Source organism: Atta cephalotes (assembly GCF_000143395.1).
Source record: "Atta cephalotes unplaced genomic scaffold scaffold00038, whole genome shotgun sequence".
NCBI lineage: Eukaryota > Metazoa > Arthropoda > Insecta > Hymenoptera > Formicidae > Atta > Atta cephalotes.
The window spans coordinates 7,263-29,170 of NW_012130102.1; the positions used below are offsets into that span (position 1 = coordinate 7,263).

Consider the following 21,908-nt stretch of genomic DNA (forward strand, 5'->3'; position numbering starts at 1 on the left):
CGTGCGTGCGTGCGTGCGTGCGTGCGTGCGTGCGTGCGTGTGTGTGTGTGTGTGTGTGTGTGTGTGTGTGTGTATATATAAAATATAGTTGAATAAACTATCTTTAATTATTGCAACGATAAAATAGTTTATATAATTACGTATATTAATTCTAGAAAGCCTTTATAGTTGCTATTCTACTATTTTTCTCTGAATGTAGTTAAAATTTTTTATTTTTTTAGAATATTGTTTCTAGTATAGTAATCTTAGAACAGAATTTCTCTTTAGCTTACTTTTTAAATAAAAAATTAATATGTGTGATTTCGATAGATTGTCAACTAAGGATCTCGAGGAGGGAAATCCGATACTGCTGCGTTATGTCAAATTTCAGAATGTGCAAAATCTTCAAATCTTTGTGATAGACAACCAGAATGGCTCAGAAACAACGAGAATCGATCATCTAGTCGTAATCGGCTCACCAATTTCGACTACGAACATGGGAGAATTCAAGAGAGTGTCTGGCAAGAAAGGAGAAAGCCATTGAACGACTTTTCTGCAACAATAATATACTGGATATTACATCAGAAATTTCAATTTGCTTATTAACATTCCCCATTGGTTTTTTTTGCATGGAAGAGAAAAGAGAAATAGTTGTAACAAGATTTCAAATAATAAAATCCGATTTAAATACTGTATAATTTTACTTGTAATAATTTATTAATTCACGAAAGTAATAATTTATTTTAAGTAAAATCTATTATTAATTTATGAAAATATTTACAATTACGTTTAATATACAAAGGACGAGCAAGATATTATACAATTAACTTTAAAATACACTCATCTGCAATTATACTTACTTTCTATCTTTCTTAATTAAGTAATTCGTGTAAATAACGCGTCGTTTAATTATTAATTTATTTTACATCGTTCCTGCATTTTCCTCCATTTTTATATAAATTGCAAAAAATGCAAATTCTTTTTACATGATGAAATAGGACAAAATAATAATTGCAAAGATTTCGCTTTTAAAAATATAAACAAATATCTTTAGATTATAAATTTTTGATTTGGCAAGATCATTTGAATACACGCAGTATTTAGCTCTTAGTTACCTTTTTATATTTATATATGTCTCTCGATAGTTTATCTTCTTTCATATTACTATGCCCAGTTTGGGCTGAACAGCATTGAGACTTAGCTAGGATTAGCTAGAGCATAAAAAAAAGGATTCCATAATATGCATAACTTTGTAAAATGAGTCCCTTGAGTGCTGTTCAATGTTCGCTATTATGATCGCGTACCACTAGTCTTATCCAATTTCTCTGCGTCCAGGGCACTTCCCCACAGTGACAGCGGATTGTACAAAAGACAGTTGAAATAATATGTATGTATTTGGTACAGTTCATTAATCGACTAAGATCCCTGGTCATGCCGTCACAGAATTCGGATTTGCTTGTAATGACGGCGATGCCTCTGGAGTTCGCCCTGGAGGGGAAGATGGACAAGCAGCGAATATATCAATAGGGATAAACCAGCCTTTGATACGGGCAGTTCATCTGGGACCAAAATTCCCTTATAAAACTGGGCGCTTCTTATATTATAGATTTCTTATCTACTTTTATATAGATCTCCAAAAAATTACAGTATCACGGTTTATAACAGACAAAATAAACTTTTTACAAAAATTCCTAAGTGCCCTTTATTGTGAGGCTTTGTGAATTCGCCAAATACCTCCGCATCGGCAAGCACGTGTCCATCGTTGATCCCAGGCTCTGATCGCAGCTGTCCTCGTCATGTTCTGTACCTGCGCTTTACCGCCGCACCTAAAGATGTAACGAAAAAATATGTATAAATAATATTAAAAAATAAAGAATTATGGATTCTCAAGTTTTACAAACATAACAATAAATTATTAGGGCTAATCGACACGCAGTTGTCCGTGCATAACTACAAATTTATATTCAAATTGTACAAACGAACGTTCGGTTCCGTTTTGAGCCATCTTCAGCGTTGAAATACAATATTGAATGTTTCGCTCTTCAAGGAAGAATGAAATTCAGTCGTGCTTGGTAGGCCGAGTGATTTTATTTGAACAATAAGTGACGATGATTTGTTCAGAATTATTAAAATAATTATGTGTAATAGAATATGAATAACTCACCGGTGCCATGAAAGTTTCCTCGTAGTAATTACAATTTGTGAATAATAAATCGTAAAATAACGAACGTCAAAAGAATTGTCAAAAATTAAAATAAATTAAGAGAATTAAGAGTATTGTAACATATTTAGATTAGAATGGCAAATTAATGGATGCAATGGACACACTAAACATAAATATAAAAAAGTACAAACATAGATACAATAAATAAGTATTAAAAGTCAGTATATAAATTATTTAAAATAGAAACATGAGTGATATAAATATTCAGTTTGCAAATTCGAACTGTTCTTTTATCGTTTGAAAAAACATCTCCGAAATGAGGCGTTTATTTAAGAAATATTCTTTATCCAAAATTGTCACCATTCAAAATCATAGTTTAAATTCATTCTATGTTCCGTAATTATTAATAGCGTGATGGTATTTCTATTAATATGATTTATATGTTCGTTTACACAAGTTTTTAATTTCCTACCCGCCTGCCCTATACAAATTTATTTAATATATATGTATTAGTGTCTAACTTTGATCATAATTCTCCTTCATATTTAATTAGTATATATAAAGCTATACAGAGTGTTCCAATAACTAGCACCTGAAATGTCTTCGAATTTATAAGATCTATAGGAAAATTTATATAACTAAAATTGCACGATATAAAGAAGTCTATCACATGGCGATAATAATTTTTGTTCAAGTAAAGACGCTTTAGAGATTTCAGAGTCAACTTTTCTTAAATGGAATTATATGATTTTTTTATGTAATATAATTCCTCTAGTTTATTTTGCGTATAAAAGTATTAAGATAGAAGTATCAATAGTTTATGAGATATTTTATACCAATTGCACCAATTGATTCAGCTTATTATTCTGTTCATAAAAGTATTAAGATATCAAAAAATTATTAATTTACCAATTATTTAACATTTTATGTCAATATGTGCCAGAATAAGGTATCTCGTATTGATTTTTCGATACTTCTATCTTAATACTTTTATACTTTTATCTTGAGATTTTTGTACGCAGAATAACTAGAGGAATCATATTATGTAAAAAAAATCATATAATTCCATTTTAAAAAATGAAGTCCTGAAATCTCTGTGAAGCGCCTCCACCTAAACAAAAATTTATTGCCATATGGTAGATTCCTTCATATCATGCAATTTTGGTTATACAAATTTTCCTCTAAACCTTAGAAGATATTTCAGGGATGCTAATTAGGACACCTTGTATTATTATGAATCGTTGATACATATTATATATTTTTATATATTTTTTATATATTTTTTGTTAGTTAATAATCAATATAATTTATGAATTAATAATACCTCGTGCACTGCTTCACCAAAAGCGGCTGCCTTCCTAAATACAAATGTCGTATCGTGTCCACGATCTGTCCGCTGTGCATACAACCTTCAACGGGATTCATTTCAGGCGTAAAAACCAACTGTTCAGGTTCCACTCCATATTCCAGCTGCAATCACAAAATGATAATAGTAAATAAATAACATGCATATGTATATAAATTAACAAACAATTTCGAATATTTTTAATAGAAATGATTGTAATATTCTCTTTTTGTGTGAATAAACAATTCTCACCTGTAATGGAAGGTTCTGATAAAACAAAATCGGGGAGACTATAGCGGTGATACTGTTGCCTTGATGTAATTGTGGAATCATGATCTGATTTGGCAGCAGGCAGCATTCATCTGAAAGAAGTCTTTACTTCAAAACTTTCAGCATCGGAAATATAAAATGTTACTGTTGATTCCAAATTGATAAGATGTGAATCTGATGTGTATCTTGTGTGTCTGATAATGTACATAAATAGTTATATATGATAATCATAATTTTTGTAGAAGAAAACAAGGTATTTAATCCAACACTTTTATCATTTCTAGTATTTTTTTATTTATACAGCAGCTTTTTCTTGAACAAAACTTCAACTCTTTTCTTCATTTAGATCACATTTTTCGAAATCTCTCTTTAATTAACTGTTATCCAGCAAACGAGAATGAATTGAAATAAATTAAATGGATTTAGGTCAAAGAAATACGGATTCATCAATATTAAAATTCTTTTGAATGTTAGGATCCTTTTCAATCCTGAATGCATTTTTATTCATTTATAGGAATGGCATAGAGTATATTTCTATGCTTTTCAATCTAAAAAGAATATTATAGGTGAATACTGCTTAATTTAAAATTCTGAATAGAGGAAATGCAATTTTTCAATCCAGTTGAATCTAAAAATAATATCAGCCATTTCGTAAATACTAAATTCAAAATTCTGAATAGGAAAAAAAAATGCAGTTTTTTAATCCAATTGAATAAAAAAGTTTTTCTTTTAAAATGAGTACTATTCAATTCAAAATTGTGAGTAGAAAATCCATTGTTTCATTTAAAAATGCATTACGAATACTATTTTATTCAGAATTATGAATAAGAAATTTTTTGTTTTAATTCAACTGAGTTAAAAAAAAAGTTGTACCGTAAAAATATCATGAATTCTCTTTCAAAAAAAAAACATAAAAAGAACTATCTAAATATGTACAATAAAGATTACATGTATAAATTCCTTATTTTTAATTAATAAATTAATCGCTTTTATGTATATTTTATATTAACACGTTTCTTTTATTATACAGCTAACATATATTTTTTGTATAAAAGTTTTAAAATAATAACTATAGAATTTCAATTGTAATTATTGCTTTAATTTATTTAAACTTTTACATATATAAAAATTTTTGATATGGAATCCACCAATCCATTTTTATGGATGGATTAAAAATTTCCAATCCATTTCAATTTATTTTCGTTTGCTGGGTAAGTAATTGTTTCCGGCGATTAACTGATTTAATTAACTGATGAAGTGAAGGTTTCTTGCGAATATGCTTCATTGGATTGCAATATTATCATCGGTTTTTCCACCACAATTAATCCAGTCTCTTCATCTACATTTGAATTGATCTGAAGAAAGACCTCTGTTTTTTCACTTGTTGGACTCTCCACGTCAGCTATGAAATAATTTGATTCACGCTTTGACCTCAATTTATTATCCTTTTTGTCCTTTACATTCTCATCCTTCATATCTTTTATGTCCTTTCTATGCTCCGTTCCATTCGTTATACTTTTCATGGTTTTCGCACTCTTAGCTGTTTCGCTCGGGAAGAAATGCGTTCTAGTTTTCAACGATCTCTCGACCCTCTCTGCTTCGCGGATCAGATCGATGAAGAATAAATCCCTCGGCGACATAGGCGTCTTCGGGGATTTTACTTCTTCCTCCGAGGGCGATACCGTTACCAATTTCAGATAATCCTGCAGAGGACTTTTCTGAGTATAATCACTAGCGATGCTTGAGCGAGTTTTCTCATTTTCTTCGACACATACCATTCCATCAGTATCTTCGATATTTTCACCTGATATTTGTTTGTGTATCACTAAAGGTGGCAGATCCCTCTTGAGGTTTTCTCGATTGATCTTAGATTCCGATTCATGAAAATCATTCCATTTCTTCGTCCCTAGAAATTCCTCGCCTTCAGATATCTGATAAACGCTCAGGGGTCTCCTCTCTTTATCCGAACCATATTTCGAGATCGCATTAATTTCAAGACTTTGTTCAACTTGGAAACGTCTCCAGAAGATTATTAATCCACACATGATCACGATCCAAATCAGAAATGCGACTGTCCAGAAGAGAAAAGACCAATACGAAGGCCAGTATGCGAATTTGTAACATATGGCCCAAATTAGAGGACAGAGGATGAACCAGTAGGCTACGAACACGCTTAAGGTTGACCAAGGAAGTGATAGGTGTTCGTATCTTTTCAGCCTATTGGACTGTTGGATCGTGTAATTCTTTTCGTGCAGTCTGTTTTCCTTCAAGACTAGAGAGTCTTTATGCTTGATCGCAAGCTTGGTAGTCATTATATCTTCATGGATTCGAAGGATTTCCTTTTGTGCGTGCGTTGTATTTTTCTTAGAATGTATTATCCTATTATTATCCTATTATTATTATTATATTTGTATTGTATTGAGAGAAAAATGTAATAATTGAACTGTCACAAGGTATCTTATTTGCAATTCTTCTGATCCATGTACTTGCTACTGTATTATTGCGCGATTATATTACTGCAGAACTGTTACACATAATGCGAACCATTTAATATTGCTAATATCAAAATTATTCAGGATGTGGTATTTTTATCAGACTTCCTGACCACAAGTCGTAGTAATACACGAAGAATTCAATTTGTAATAAAATCTGTCTGCTTTTGGACTGTGAAATTCATAAATTAATATCGTTTTTAGATATAAATGTTTTTAAATAAAAGCAAATAGAAAAAATATTACAGCGAAATAAAATAATTTTTTTTTGTTGTTCAATTATGACAAAAAATGTATCATCAATCTTATCTTTTTTAATTAATCTTCATAGAATTAAATCATTAAAAGTTTCATATTGCAATAAATAAAAATCATATTATACTCAATTAATTCTTACATTCACTATTAAAAAATTTCAAGAAATTAATGTACGTACCAATCAAACCATCGTCCACCTGTTGCTGCGTATCTCCGTTAGGTTGTACCAATTTTGATAACAAGCAAAATAGTAAGGCTAAAACATCCAGGTTGTCTGCGCTGCGAAGAAACACTGGGAGACACGACGGGCGAAGTAATCCCCATATGCGTATGATAACCAACAGCTCCCGAACGGTATTCAAGGCCTTGTGATCCTTAAGAAGCTCATACTGCAAAACAAAATAGTAAAGCTAATATGAAAAATGATATGAAGATAATTTTAATTAATTTTAATAGAAGACTATAGTTATTTTTATATTATATGAAATTTATTATATAAATTCAATAATGGATATTTGATACCACAAAAAATGATTTATTCACAAAAATATATTAGAAGAAATAGACATAAAAATCTAGATTTAAGGATTGTTTTGTAATTTTCGGAAACAATAATTAGATTTGCTAAAAGTACCTACCCCACCAGTCTTCACTTGCATCCTCTGCTCAGGTAATCTGGCCAGCAAGTTCAAAGCTAAGTCAGCAACCCATTGAATAAGTTGCTGCAACGATTGCAACGTGCTCGGTTCTACCGTAAACTCTTTCGGATCGAGATGCAGCAACACCTAAAGTAAAACATTAAGTAAATAAGTAATTTATTTCAATTAACTTTTAATTAAAGTTTTAATTTGTTAAAGAACAATTATGTCATATTTTATTATGTTATATCTAAGCTTCACGAGTTATTTTTATTCTGGTATTATATAATTTTATTCTGGTAAATCATTGAATGGAAAAGAAAATAAAGAAGAGTAGGATGAGAAATTTGATTCACGAAATTCAGCTGATCGAGATGCTTGAAGTAGAATTTTGATTTCAATACCTTATCAACATCAGTAATGACATCAGTTATCACTGCGGCTAAACTTTCCGCTGGTCCTTTGTCGTGGGATATCAGGTCCGATGGTCTCAGTAAAGATTTGAAGGCAGTAGCTACTGAATGTATCATCAGTAACGATGACAAATCCGCCGCCTTGTTCTGTCCTGTTACGAGCATTCTGAAAATAATAATTGCAAACGTTAATCTTTCTGGAGTTTGAGATATTTTTCATATCACTCCAACTCCTAAAAAAATCTTCAAACGCACTTCTTCAAACGCAAGTCTAACTCCGAGATATTCTTTTAAACCGATTTAAAAACTAACTATTTAGAAGAAAATTTATTCATATCAAAAACACCTTTTCACATATACAAATATCTAGTTACACACCTATACAGCGATGTCTTGATGGATAAAAATAGGATGTAATGATATTGCTGTGTAGATTGTAATTGTCTATTAAAGGAAACGTCTAATCGTTCACATAATGCTTCAATCGTGGACGATCTCAGACATAAAAGTATGTCCAACCAATCCAATCCAGTCACCAAGCAATACTCGAGTAATGTACAGGCATAGCTTAGCGACATCGACGTACCTGCAAAATCACATATATTGTTTTGATCATATTTCGCGTAAGAAATATCCTGTAACTAAGAGAACGAATGTTAATGAATTAATTTCAAATAAAGAAAAAATTTGGTTGTATACCTGTGGTACCGTCTGGCAACAATTTATAGAGATACATATTGCCCTGAGTGTCGCACGCAAGAAGTACACATCCTAGCCATGAAAGATCCATATGGGCGATAGATACAGAATTCTTGAAGTATTTGTTGCTAGGCTCATCTGGACGCCAGCTTGTATTCAGGGATGAGAATGCCACTTCCTTCAAACAGTCCAAACGATTTAGGCAATGCACCGACGAGTCCGCTAATGCTATTATTACATAACTGGGAGGCGGTAAAGTTGTCACTATGGATAGTTTTGTAGTGGCTATCGCTGTGACCGGTGACTGGCAACGATACTGCGACTGATATTGCCAAACCTATACGCCAAGAATAAAGTAATCATACATCTACATTAAAAATAAATATATTATTTAAAAATATATGAATAGTTTTAATAATAGTACAAATACATTATTTATGTCTATTTCTATCAATGTGTATTAACTGTAATCTCGGTTTAACTTACTTTTTATCTTCTTTTAATTTTAAGCATTAGAAAAAAATAAAGAGTAAATTAAACGAAGATTAAACTTAATCTTGGTAAACATAGATTTTATATAACTATTAAATATTATTATTTGATCGTTATTATTTATTTAAATACTATAATCAGATATGTCTTGTCTCTCTCTTTCTTTATTGCCACTCTTACACATATCTCTCACATGCTAAAATTTACTAAAAACGAAAATATTGATTGATTAATTAATTGAATACTTACGACCGTCTTGAAAGGTTCTAATGTCTTTGGCTGAAATAATTTGTGAACCGGTTGCGACTTCTCCCGCAACTCCCACACCTCAACAAATCCACCGCTCTCACTGTTTGCCGCAATAACCAGAGAATCGGCATCTTCTCTGACCACGAACTTTAAATGAGTTACAACTGTACCTGCAAAAGAGTAAATCTTTTGCAGGTACAGTTAGATCAGGTACAGTATAGATCTTCTGTTTTTTATAGCTGAACTTTTTGCACAGTTCATCGTTTCTTTTTTTTCGATTTTATCCATGAATAAAAAAGAAAGAATAATTGTGTAAGTTCAGCTAGAAAAAGAATTGTATCTATAAAAAAAATGAACTGTTTATACTGTCATAAACCATTCAGTCTTACATGAATTATCTTTAGGTGCCCCATCTTGCAGAAAAAAACTCGGTAAAGCTTGCGAGGTAATGGTGCACTTATCATCATTCTTGCGCACTAGTACTCTAAAACATCTTATAGGCAAGCAGATGCTACCGCTACTAACCGCAACGAGAAAGTGGCCGTCTGGAATTCCAAAAACAAATTATCGCAACATCCTCATTATATCGTCTGCATTCGCAAATAGTTTTATGACGTGAGAAAAAGTACTTTTTCCATAGCACAAATCGACCGCGGTTATCCTGTGTCTCGTGTTGCCTAGACTCTCTGTCGAATAGCAAATCGGATTTTGAAGATCCTTAGTGATCATGATTGCACCAACCATGCCCGTCGTCGATACCACCAGCACGCCTTCGGCGGCTCTTCCGCCGAATTGCCTCACGGAAGGTGCGAACAGTAGGTGATTAAATTTCTCGCTATAATGGATACTATCTTTCTTTTCTGTTACTAAGCCTGTCTGTGGAATTAATAAAAGAAGACATTAAAAGAAAAGATAAAAATATAAAAACTATATATATCTGTTTCAAGTTTTGATCATGTATCTGCATGTGACTTGAATATTTTTTTAAAACTCTGATAAAATTTTTCTTAAAATTTTTAGACGAATTAAAACACATTTCAGAAATATTGAGAAAGTCTATGGACGGCATTCATAACGATTCTTATATTCAAGACCATCTTAAGTATAATCTTAAGAGGTCGTGAATCAATCAAAGAGCATATTAGCATTTTAAAACATTATTTAAAACAATTTTGAAATAAGAACAGATTATGAATATCGGCCTATGTCTTTTCGTAAAATCTTTCATAATTTTTATAATTTTTCACGTGATTCTATAATTTCCTCTATACTTTACTTCCTCAGATTTTATACGTTTCACCTCAAATTATAAATTATGAATTCTGAAATATCTTAGAATATTTCAGAATTCATATGAAGAAATCTAGAAAAAATGCTTTCTTGGCATTTCTGAAAAATTTTTTAAATAATTATAAAATCATTCAAAAATTCTGAAATTTATATAACAATCCTGGTGGAAATAAATCACTGAAATCTATGTTCATATCGAAATGAACCAATTGACATAAACTTTCAATGATCTCAGTGATTTATTTCTATCAGGGAATTCTGAAAAATTCTGAGAAAAATTTTGAGAAAAATATTCACTAGTTATAAAAATGTAGTAATATAAAAGAATAATAAAATGATAATCTAATATAGTTTCTATCCTGGTAATATAAGTAAAAAAAAATTTTGTTGTCTAATTTCATCAGTTTGTTCACCTAAATACCTTTTTGCCATTGTGAAACCATGCTGCACCTAGTATGTGCTCACCAGGGAAATATGCAGAACCTATTAATACCCAATCATTCAAAATATGATCCTTGAACATCCATAACTGTACATTTCCAGCTGTATCAGCCATTACCAATTTGTCACCAGGCAGATCCCATTCTAATGCAGTAATGTTGTGTTTATTTGAAAGTACTCTAGATAAATACAAGAAATACTTATTATTACAGTTTTATCTTGACTTGCTGGCTTTTTAAAAACAAATTGATAGACATTTAATAAGAGACTAGATAAGATTTGTATTGTAATTTGTATTCTTTAAAGAATATTACAAAGAAATTAAAAGATTTTACTTATGAGCAAAGTGCTTACTTATGAGCATGCCATGGCATATTTAAATCTGTTACATAAACATGGCAACCCCGTGTCTTGCCATTGCTGTCATCTAACTCTGTCATTGTAGTAAACGCCACTATATTTCGACTGGATAAGGAACACAACGATTGTCCATTGTATAAACTGAGAAAGCAAATTGTTAATCAACTCAAGTGTTATACAAAATTTTATGTATTAGTTGTGAATGATATTTTATTTATAGGTCTATTTTTTATAGCTGAAACTGGTATACACTTTTAGAATAAAATGAAATAGATATATTTTGACATTTAATGAAGCTGAGAAAGAAAGTTTTAGTGCAATCTAGTGCAGGAATAGAAAAACCAAGCCTTATATCTTAAAAAAATATACCATTCTTGATTGGAAAAAAATTTGGAAGAACTCCTCCTGTTGACGGTATACAGCAAATCCATGTTTCTTCGTTTTCTTAATTATTCTTGGAGAAATACAATACTATATCTTTATAATCCTTTTCAAATTAATGAGGACGTTAAAATGTTTTCTTCAGTCTTCATGAATAATATCGCTTAGTTAGTATTTTTCTTTTTTTAAAAGCCCATTATTTTTTGCACGACTCTCGTAGATGGTTACAATAAAGGCTTAAACGCAATAGGCACAATAGAGAACAGGGAATAACGAGCTGTCCAATCGGAGCTCTGGGATGTAATATCGAACTTACACACCGGAGCTCTGATTGGACGACTCATTATTCACTGTTGCCTATATCGATTGCCTGTGCCTATTGTGTTTAAGCCTTAATCCTTTTTCAAAGGAAATTGTGAAATGTTTCTGTTGTCGATTTTTCTACCAGAGAGAAACTTGAGAGAGAAGCTATTGGTAGAACGTGTAACGTCAACCAATAGCGAAGCATTTTCCAACTTAAGTTGTTGCCGGTCGAGCCGAAAATTTTATTAGGGTACATTCACTTTTCAAAAATGGACGATATACCGTAAGAAAAATGGATGTTGCTATGTAGTTTACACTCACTTTGTCAGAGGGCAGTAGTGCGCGGCAACATTTTGCGGTTACAAATTTTGGACCGTCATGTCCTCTCTCAGGTTTCTCTCTGATAGAAGTGGTTTTTCTACATTTCGTTTCAAATCTCGAGCCCACTTTTTTCGTCACTGGCCGCTTGAGTTTGATCTCGTTTTTATTCTCTGGCTGATCCTAGTGTCACCAATGTTAGGCAACATCATCAAAAACAGTCTCTTGCTATACAGTAAGAGTGCACTGTTTAGAAGGTAATTATTATTGAAATCTTTGATCAAATTAAGATCTTTTTGTTTTTATTATTGAAATATATACATTTTAAGTTTATTATATGAAAAGCAACTGTGCGATTTCTCAAAAGAGCTTTAAATTAAAAATTTGTATTTATTAAAAAATTAAATGTATAATTCATAATCTTGAAACGTTTTCAAAGAAATTGAAATCAAGATTTATGAATTGAATCTGATCTTAATTGAATAAAACGAAATTAATATACACTTGAATATTTCATGTTGGCTCTTATAGGTATTACTTTGATTTATTTTCATTAGAGCTTGATTTCAATTTGTTGAAATTTGTTAAACAATTTAAATAATAAATAGTAATAGTGTAAGAAGATTTACTTCTTGCAGATGCAATGTACGACAGATATCATGCAATAGTAAAAGTAGATGGGAAGAGATTGCTTCTAGGAATCAAAGCACAGCATTGGAAAGCGAGGATGACTTGGATAAGCCTATAAAATATTCCATGTCAAAAGCTGCTACTATGAGAATTGAAGAGTATCGCAATCCATATGAAGATAGTAGACCATGGTATCAGGGATATGTTGTATCAGCAAGCTTAGTTGTCTTTCTAATTTATTTCTGTATCTTAAGAGATGAGAACGATATCGATAATTTAATATATTGTGACTTGAACGAAACATTAAGCAGAGTGAAGAAGGAAGAAGAAGAGAAGTTAAAACTTAAGTCAAAATAGGACATCTATTTATCTGAAATAGCACTTCTCGGTTTGTTTTGCAAAATTCTTTGTTAGATAATTGTTTTTGTTGTATAATGTACATACGCTTTCCATAAGAATTATCTTAGCAGACATTTGATTTAATGTACAGTAATATTTATCTAAATACATTATCTGTATACAGAATAGCAGGAAAGAATTTATTAAGAAAAATGTCTTTTAGTGTGTAAATAAAAAAAATATTAACACATTTAATGTAATGTTTCTTTATAACGGATACAATAAATGGCCCCAAATAATATTATTCAATATTGTGCACCACTCGATGGATGGATGGCAAATAATTGTGTCTGGAATACACTTTTTCCATGTGAGCCTCCAAGGAGCCACAACCATCGTCATTGATAATACTGTCACTTCTTGTGTACAGGAAGGATGTAATCTGATGTCAACAATACCTGCCAAAATTATTTGCAATATTAATACTTTCTATCTGGCAACAATGAGTTATTATCAAGGAAAAATGAAAAAATAAGTTAGAGTTAAGGAAAATTGAGCCGAGAATGTATATGTCATTTCGAAGGCGCTCGAAAATCTTCACAGACGAAAGATTTGAAGGCTGTTACAAAATGTGCTGCAAAGCTAGACGATTATATTAAAAAAATGATATTTTGCTATCATTGATAATGTGCATTGCATGTGAAGAATAAATAAATTCACTTTATGCAATTTTCCTTTATTTACAATCTTTCCTCGAGATGCAATGTACGTCTGTGCTACTTACTACAAGTGCAGTAAGACCGTAGCAACCATCTCCAAAAGGTATAAACAGGCATAACTTGCAGATAGAATTTCAGTCTGGTCAGAAAACCGCCAAATGCGATGGACACTAATCTGAGCTGCAACCAAGCTATACATAATACTACAATTATATCTATCGGAAGAATTTAAAAAGATTAAAACTACAGTTTATTCTTACCAGAGTAAATACAGTGTAGTACACCCACGTTGTGGGCATTAGGAACAGGAGAATGGTAAATGACAGCGTCCCAACAAACAACTGGTCTGTCTGATACAGACAAGAATCCACTCTTTCGCGCAGGGGATTTTTCTTCTTCCCAAGGAAAAGTCTAAAGAGAGCCGTGATTCCTCTCAGCTGGATATTAAAGAGCCTGTGATGAATTGTAGCTTTTTTGAAAATTGTAATTTGTAAATTGTAACTTTTTTTACTTTAAATCAATAATTTCATCACATTAGAAGAACATTATACCTTGCTGCATAAACGTAAATGCAGTACGTGTGGAAGCTGACGAGAGCCAGAAGGTCTGCAACGATGGATATTTGAAATGTGATGCCGAGTTTTCCAAATAAGAGTAGTACTTCGAACGCGAGATCCAGAAGTGGCTTTAAGAATATTAAAAATGTCCACCAGAGCTGTATATGATACAAGAAAAACTTGCCCATAGTATTGTTTAAAGCATGATTAAGCTTTAGACCAGCTGGTACACCCATCAACCAATTAATTAGCTCCTTCAAACTCTCCACAACTTTCTGTTGAATAGAAATTTCAATTATTAAAGCTGGTAGAAACAAAAATAGAACCAAAATGGAACCAAAAATGTATCTCAAATATGTAATATTTAATTTTGTATAAACAGCCTTTTATTTTCTTCTTTGTTTCAAATTAATTTTAATTCTCAGATCAAATTTGTTAAATTAAATAATTTAAATTCAAAATATATTTAATTTAAATTTAAAAAACTTGCCTCTGCATTGTTTAGAAGGAGCTGTGATGGCTGATCTTCGATATAATATCTCAGTAATTGCAATACCAGAATTCCTAATGTCATATCTATTACAATTGCTAGAGCATAGTTTCCAGTTTTCAGTTTAATGCCCCTATTCCTTATAATTGTTGCTAACATCCACTTGACATTTTCAAGCCAGTCATGGATATGCAAGCCAAGAGAAGAGTACTTCAAAATTGGCAATAATCTGTCTGTTGCCTTTGATAGAAACGAGACAATGTGCAAATAAAACGATACGTAATAAATCAGCAAAGTCTCCCAGATGCGAACAAATCTAGACTTGATTTTCAATTCGTCCTTTTTGCTCTGTACAAGCTTAGCAAGCTCGTGAAAGTGATCGCCCGACGTTGTTTTGCTCTCAAATAATTCTGTTTCCCGTAATGCCCGCTGATTGTACAAAACAATCATCGTGCGTATTGCTGACAGATTAATTTTTTTATTGTTAACAGTGATTTTCAACAGACAATATTCTTTGTCCTGTCCATCCTCTGAAGGCTTTGTCACAATGTGTACCCAGTTTACGTGCTTACGTTCCAAAAATTCGTCAATAGCCTCATTCTCATTGGAATGATATCCAATAATATCTAACGTAGACTTAGTTGATTCTACTGGATCCATCTTACGCAAACTGATGATGTAAAACTTTTTTAAGTCACTGCAGGTGTCATGTATTACTTTACCAAGTACATAGCCGGATTTTTCGGTGCATAGTGTTTGTGGAATGAATATTAACAAATTGTTCGTCATTTTTACAGCTAAAGATTACCCAGTCAAACAAGTCTGTTGAAAATAAATTTTGTCAAATGATCGCTACAAATTCTATTATTTTTATCTTTTTTCTTATCATTTCCATGTTACAAGAGGCGCAGTATTATTTCATTATTCAGTCGTTTTAAGAAATATTTTTCCTGATAAGAGGAAATATTTTTCTATACAAAATTCTTTTGTATTACATGGCAATTATATAACAGAAGTCTCCGAGTCTCTTTCATTTATTTAGCAATTACTTTACTAAATTCAAATGGCTTATCTCAACCTATAGTTGTAAGAATCACAGTCTAGTATGCAGAGAATATTCAATTGTGATTGATCAATTTTTATAAAAATAAATTGTATAACGTCAACATCTACAATAAATTGTAGAGATGTAGATTAGGTTTGGCTAGAGTTTAGATTTACGTTAAGGTTAGGTTAGGTTAGTCGCATCTGTCGACCGCATGGCTTGGCGTGTATTACATTCATCTAGTTTATCGTGGTTTATCGAGTAGAGAGTAATGTGTTGAATATTATGATCGCGAATGCATCGATGAGACAAATTTAAAAGTGTCACTCTCATATTCATACAAAATGAATAGCGATAATACGAAAAAACTGAAACGTAAAAGGAAACAGAAAGAAAAGGAAAAGGCCGACGGTCAGTTGCCAATTTTGAGATGTATTTATTTGTTTCTCTTAATATCAGCTTTATCGTTCATCTGCGAATGATTGGATTCATTTCTATATAGTATTAATCTTGTTAAAATATTTTATTATTAATATAGACTCTTCCTGTAAACACATCTGTATATAATATAATAAATCAAAATAGTATTATCTCTTCTAAAAAGGACAAAAGATTTTGGTAATTATTTATTATTAAAAATTGTCCGTAAAAAGAACAATTTAGCATAAAAATGAATATTATAGGAATAAAAATGAAAAAGGGAGTTCCAGAGAGATCTGTTAAAGAATAAATATTAACAAATGTGAAGTTTTACATTTTTACATTTGTCGTTACATTTTAAAAAGTTTTTCCTTTTTTCTTTATTTAAAATTTTAAAGGAATATTCGAAATTAATTATAAGATATGTATCTACACATATGTATTAAGTAATATTATGTAATAAATATTTTTATAGCTCCCAAGAACAATAATCACAAAACTGACAAGACATCTCAAGAGAATATTGTACAAAGTAATCAAAAGAAGAAAAAAAGAAGATTGAAGTCGAATGAAGTCAGGTAAAAAGATTTAAAATTTCTTTCTTGTGATATAAATGAAATTATTTTTTAAGTTGAAATTTGATACATAAAACATTTTAATAGCAACTATATTAAGTCACGTATTAAATTATATTAAAATATTAATCATACTAAAATTACAAAATAAAAATTATAATATTAACGTTTTTTATAAAGTTTTAAAAAATTTATTGATAAATAATGACATATAAAGATTTTATTAAACAATTTTTTTTTTAGTAATGATGCCACTACCGATATTGAGACTTCAAAATCAGTATTATCTTCAAAGGAAGTTTCAGACGAGAATGTAAAGACTGCTAAGAATCCATCTAAAAGGCAGTTAAAAAAAGAGAAGGCTGTCCAGGCAGCTGTTAAAAAGATGGAATCTCGTAGATCATATGCCATGCAAAAAGCATTAAACTATGTATCCCTGGTAAGCTGTTAATTGTTTGAATCATTCATTAATATTAAAGGCTTGATTCTGGAATACCTTATATAAATACAATATACAAATGTTTTCTTCTGTTTGCGCATAACCATCTGTAAGCATTTTGGCAATTTATTGACATTTGTAAAAAGAACATAAGATTAATAGGAGATGAACACATACTGTTAATTCTAATAATAAAGTCTTATCTGTCTTTCTTTTTTATTTATGATTTTGATAGAGACAATTAATTAATTGTTTAATTAACATTTTTCAAATTGATAAATCAAAATTATTTTTACAGTGGAAACATTCTAGGAACGAATGGAAGTTCGAGAAACTTAAACAGATCTGGCTGATGGATAATTTATTGGATGAGAATTCTATTTCTGATAATCTTTTTCCTGTCGTTCTGGAATATTTCGAAGGTTGTAAAGGTATGGCACGCGAAGTGTTATTACGTAAGGGAATGGAAATTATAAGGAAAGCTGAGGCAGAGACAGACGAAGATAACAAAAATGAAATTATGATGTCAACTACTTATAAAAGAGCGAGACAACTTTTACAGACTTTACCAACTGACAAGTAGTTTCAATTTTAAACAATTTTAAGATAAAATAGATGAAAAATTGTTAAGAAGAGCAATTTTTAACATGTAAGATTCGAGAAATAGCAAACAACTTAAACTTTCTTTTTAAACAATTTTTAAGAAACTTGTGTGAAGAAGTTCCATAATTTCTCATTGTACTATTACGTGATTGTGTGTAGTGATGACTAATCTGGACATTAAGAGTTAACTATATTAAAAAAGCAGGGCTACGAAAAATTTCAAACATTTTATTTGAATTAATGAATATTAAATACATAACTGAATATTAAAAACATATTAAAATGAATATTTATGAATAATGAATATCATATTTATCTGATATAATAATTATACAGATTACATTATTAATTAATAAAAAATAAATATTTAATATTTAATTATATTAATTATATTTAACTAAATATATTTAACTAAATATATTTTTTAATGATTATGACATCATGAATAAAGAAATACAGATATCTACTTATTTATTTTGTTATAAAAAAGCAAGTCATTTTGTCATTTAAAATGTCTGAAATTTTCCAACCTTCATAAAGCCTTAACATCTTTTATATGAGAAGATTATATGCAACTTAAAATGATAATTTTATTTCGTATTTTATTTAAATTCGTTACAAATAAAGAAGTTTATATTTTAAAAAAGTGCTTCGGATTTCATTGATAAGAACATTTTATTTAATCTGCATTGTCGAGAGAAATCAAAATTTGTTTTGCACAATATTACACATTTATATATAATAGCTAAGAAAAATGTACTATAAACATAATTGCAGATTTCGAAGTATCATGTAAAAATTCTCTATACAAAGATTAACAAGAACTGCAACATTAGAGATAATTTACATAATAATAATTTTTAATTACGTTACTCCGCATACTTGTTAACAAACTGTCTGAGTTTGTCAGTATCTTGAAGACCGACTATTCTCTCTAGAACCTTGCCATCCTTCATAGCAATGAGGACGGGCACCGAGCCGACCTAAAAACACAAGTGCACAATGAAATATGATTTAAATATCCAAGTTCAAAATTAATCATAAAAAATTACGCTCATACAATTGTTCAATTATAATCCTGAACCTTTCACTTGGGAAATTCTCAACTTTAAAATAATTACACAAAATCTGTCAATTTATGAATTTAAAAAGACTTATTCTTTTTGTTAGCTGAACCTGCATCATCATCTTTTCTCTTTTTTTCTTCAATGTGAGAGAAAAAAAGGAAACATGAACCATGCAAGCTATTCAATTGAAAAGAATAGACCTAATGCTTAACGACTGTTGTACTGAAATTATAAAAGAGAATACGTACATGATAATCAAGAGCGAGATCTGTATGCTCATCAATATCAACTTTGGCTAACAATATCTTTCCCTGTTTTTCGGCAACAACTGTTTCTATTCGTGGAGTCAGCATACGACATGGATTACACCATCTGAAATGATTACACACAGGGTATTTACTGAAATCTTTGAAGAAAATTCCTTCAAAATTCCTGAGTATTTTTGTTCAAAATTCCAGAATAAAATTAGAGAATCTTTTAATACAAACTTTAAAATAAAAGAATGCAATTGGAGTATAAACAATGCAAAGTATAAATTGAAAATTAATAGAAGACAGAGATTTCATAATAAAAATGTAGTTTTGACTGTATTTATCATTTTCTATAATTAGAACTGCAAAATATATTAGAGTATAGAAAAGGCTTTATACATGTAGTATTACTGAGCTATATTATTCTGTTGTGAATACCGTCTTCTATTGTCAGTTTGATTTATTTAATAAAAATTTATGAGACAATTCTACTGAAATATGGAACTACAAATGCACATAATACTTACGTGGCAAAAAAGTCCACGATAACAGGCACTTTGGAATTCATCACGCGCTCATCGAAATCTTTGTGATCCTGGACCTTGAAGGCAGCAGGTACCACTTGTTCTTGGGCAGGTGCTGTGGTGTACAATCTACTGCCCAAAAGGCTTCTGCTAGTACGGACAGTCTGAATTCCCAGGCGCTGCATCTTTTAGCTTAGTTGTTCGCTGCTCAAATAAAACATGCAAAATTATTAAATTATATATCAAAATAGAATTACCTCCTTTCTGTTTTTCTTTCTCTCTTTCTTCTAAATCCTTTTAATACTAAAAATACCAAGTGATCAGTGATCATTTCTAGTTTTAGATTAATATTATACTTCTTAAAAGATAAGATTCTCAAATTTTTTTGACTTAATAATTATATCCTTTCCCACACAGCATTAAATTAATATTAAATATTTATGTGAATCATCTTTTGAAATATTTCATAAAAAATGTCTAAAATATTTCAGAAATATATTAAAAATATTTTATGCTGGCTTACACACAGCATAAAAATATTTGGTTTTCCATCACTTGCTTTATGTTTATAGTAGTTGCTTTCCATTTTCACACAAGTGATAATGAATCTGAAATTATGTATTTTATATTCGAATAATGACGTCATTTTGACAAAATTATCACATAACAATACAGGTTCATAACCTCACATTTAATGAGTCAGACTTACAATCAATAAAAACGCATCGTTTTGAGCTAGTGTAGATTTTAGGTAAAAACTCAGTTCAATTGTACTTGTTAGAATAAAAAGGAACATGCATTCAACCGAGTTGTAACACATGTCCGAGTTGTGATACAAATGGAAAGCAACTATGTATCAATTTATTTGCCCTTTTAGTGAATCAGAAACGTTAGTGCTTCTAGCATTAATCTTTCTCTATAACTTTGATATCACATATGTTTCCAAATTACATTTATATCTACAGATTTCATGATTCAGTTTAGCAAGCCAAACGTTGACAAATATCGGACAACGCATGAAAACGTACAAGCATTCTGACATCAATATATTAATAGCTATATTAAAAATTAAAAAGTAGCTTGCAATGTGATTCGAAAAAAAATAGTCGTTTTAAGAAAATCGGGCTGAAAATAATGTCGATGTTTATTATTTCATGTCATAAAAGTCTTTTGACATTAATTAATCACTTTTTTTATCACCACCTTGTATATTCTCGATAAAGGACAACGATTGCGCCAAACTTCGGTTTTCACGCACCTCGATATATTAATATACTCGTATCGTCAATTTACTATATGTCGTCTGTGCCTTTCATTAATTTTCTTTTCTATTACCAAATCTAAACATTACAAAAGTTTGCAACACTTACCGATAATTCGCCAATAACCTATCATTACTTGGTAAAGGACTTCCCGCGCACGCGCAAAGAAATTGACGCGTCAACTGACGCGGTTATTTACCCAAAAAATACTATATTTTTTACACTTTTTTAAATTTATATTCCTTTTTTCTAGTCGTAATAGATTTGTTTGCGTTGTTTGAACTTTTTGCCCTCAGTATCATCGCTTTTTCTTTTTTTAAGTATAGATTTATCTTGTTTTAAATTTTTTTTGCAAGGATTTTGCAATGTATAGGCAAATGAAAAGTGCATGAAGTTCAGCTATAAGAACTTATGTAGTGTAAAAAGTACAGTACAATGCAGGAAGCGTAATTTATCAAATAAGTCGTTTCAGTGTACTATTTTCTAATATTTGTTGGAGTTAAAATGCTGATTAAAATGCAAAACTTCGAATAGAAGTAATAAATAACTGTGCTTCGATAAATTAGAAAGACAAGTGTGTAAAATTTAAATACGTTTTTTAAACCTAAAAAAATATAAATATATGAGGCCTCATAGGTTATATTTTAATATCAATTTCAATCTGAATAATACATAATTAATTTTTATTGGAGTTAAGAAATATACTATCACACAGATTGTCGTTTAATTATATTCTGTAATTATTTCTCTAATATATATATATATATATATATATATATATATATATATATATATATATATATATTATAATAAGTAAATAATAATAATAATAAATAAATTAAACGTTAGTTACGTTACGTTTACGTTACGTTACGTAACGTAACGTACGTCGTAC

The 21,908-nt window shown here is 30.4% G+C and overlaps 6 protein-coding genes across 6 annotated transcripts in view; 3 read left to right on the forward strand and 3 right to left on the reverse strand.

Annotated features, from left to right (window-relative positions):
• Positions 1–828, forward strand: part of LOC105621921 (thioredoxin-like protein 1) — a 4,579-nt gene extending 3,751 nt beyond the window's left edge. Inside the window, 1 exon segment of the mRNA XM_012203359.1 lies at positions 310–828. Within this exon segment, the coding sequence (XP_012058749.1) occupies positions 310–523 (214 nt within the window). The 3' untranslated portion in view covers positions 524–828.
• Positions 829–1,681: 853 nt separating this feature from the next.
• LOC105621851 (mediator of RNA polymerase II transcription subunit 16) lies at positions 1,682–11,521 on the reverse strand. Its single transcript, XM_012203289.1, has 14 exons — positions 11,460–11,521; positions 11,085–11,231; positions 10,711–10,909; positions 9,629–9,875; positions 9,389–9,544; positions 9,000–9,169; positions 8,259–8,595; positions 7,938–8,145; positions 7,551–7,725; positions 7,147–7,293; positions 6,687–6,897; positions 3,741–3,850; positions 3,468–3,613; positions 1,682–1,805 (listed from the first exon to the last, which is right to left on the reverse strand). Exons 1-14 carry the CDS (start codon positions 11,519–11,521, stop codon positions 1,682–1,684), a joined length of 2,439 nt encoding a protein of 812 aa, XP_012058679.1.
• Positions 11,522–12,242: 721 nt separating this feature from the next.
• LOC105621852 lies at positions 12,243–13,305 on the forward strand. The gene is made up of 2 exons (XM_012203291.1): positions 12,243–12,349; positions 12,731–13,305. Exons 1-2 carry the CDS (start codon positions 12,288–12,290, stop codon positions 13,077–13,079), a joined length of 411 nt encoding a protein of 136 aa, XP_012058681.1. The 5' UTR covers positions 12,243–12,287; the 3' UTR covers positions 13,080–13,305.
• A 23-nt stretch (positions 13,306–13,328) lies between these two features.
• LOC105621853 (phosphatidylinositol N-acetylglucosaminyltransferase subunit Q) lies at positions 13,329–15,616 on the reverse strand. The gene is made up of 5 exons (XM_012203292.1): positions 14,828–15,616; positions 14,332–14,612; positions 14,041–14,233; positions 13,846–13,960; positions 13,329–13,519 (listed from the first exon to the last, which is right to left on the reverse strand). The coding sequence occupies exons 1-5, from the start codon at positions 15,614–15,616 to the stop codon at positions 13,329–13,331; spliced, it is 1,569 nt and encodes a 522-aa protein (XP_012058682.1).
• Positions 15,617–16,216: 600 nt separating this feature from the next.
• On the forward strand, positions 16,217–17,889 carry LOC105621856 (uncharacterized protein C7orf50 homolog). Its single transcript, XM_012203295.1, has 4 exons — positions 16,217–16,283; positions 16,768–16,870; positions 17,111–17,306; positions 17,605–17,889. Exons 1-4 carry the CDS (start codon positions 16,217–16,219, stop codon positions 17,887–17,889), a joined length of 651 nt encoding a protein of 216 aa, XP_012058685.1.
• Positions 17,890–18,569: 680 nt separating this feature from the next.
• Positions 18,570–20,743, reverse strand: LOC105621855 (thioredoxin, mitochondrial). Its single transcript, XM_012203294.1, has 4 exons — positions 20,703–20,743; positions 19,755–19,955; positions 19,225–19,348; positions 18,570–18,892 (listed from the first exon to the last, which is right to left on the reverse strand). Exons 2-4 carry the CDS (start codon positions 19,934–19,936, stop codon positions 18,779–18,781), a joined length of 420 nt encoding a protein of 139 aa, XP_012058684.1. The 5' UTR covers positions 19,937–19,955; positions 20,703–20,743; the 3' UTR covers positions 18,570–18,778.
• Between the last annotated feature and the right edge of the window lie 1,165 nt (positions 20,744–21,908).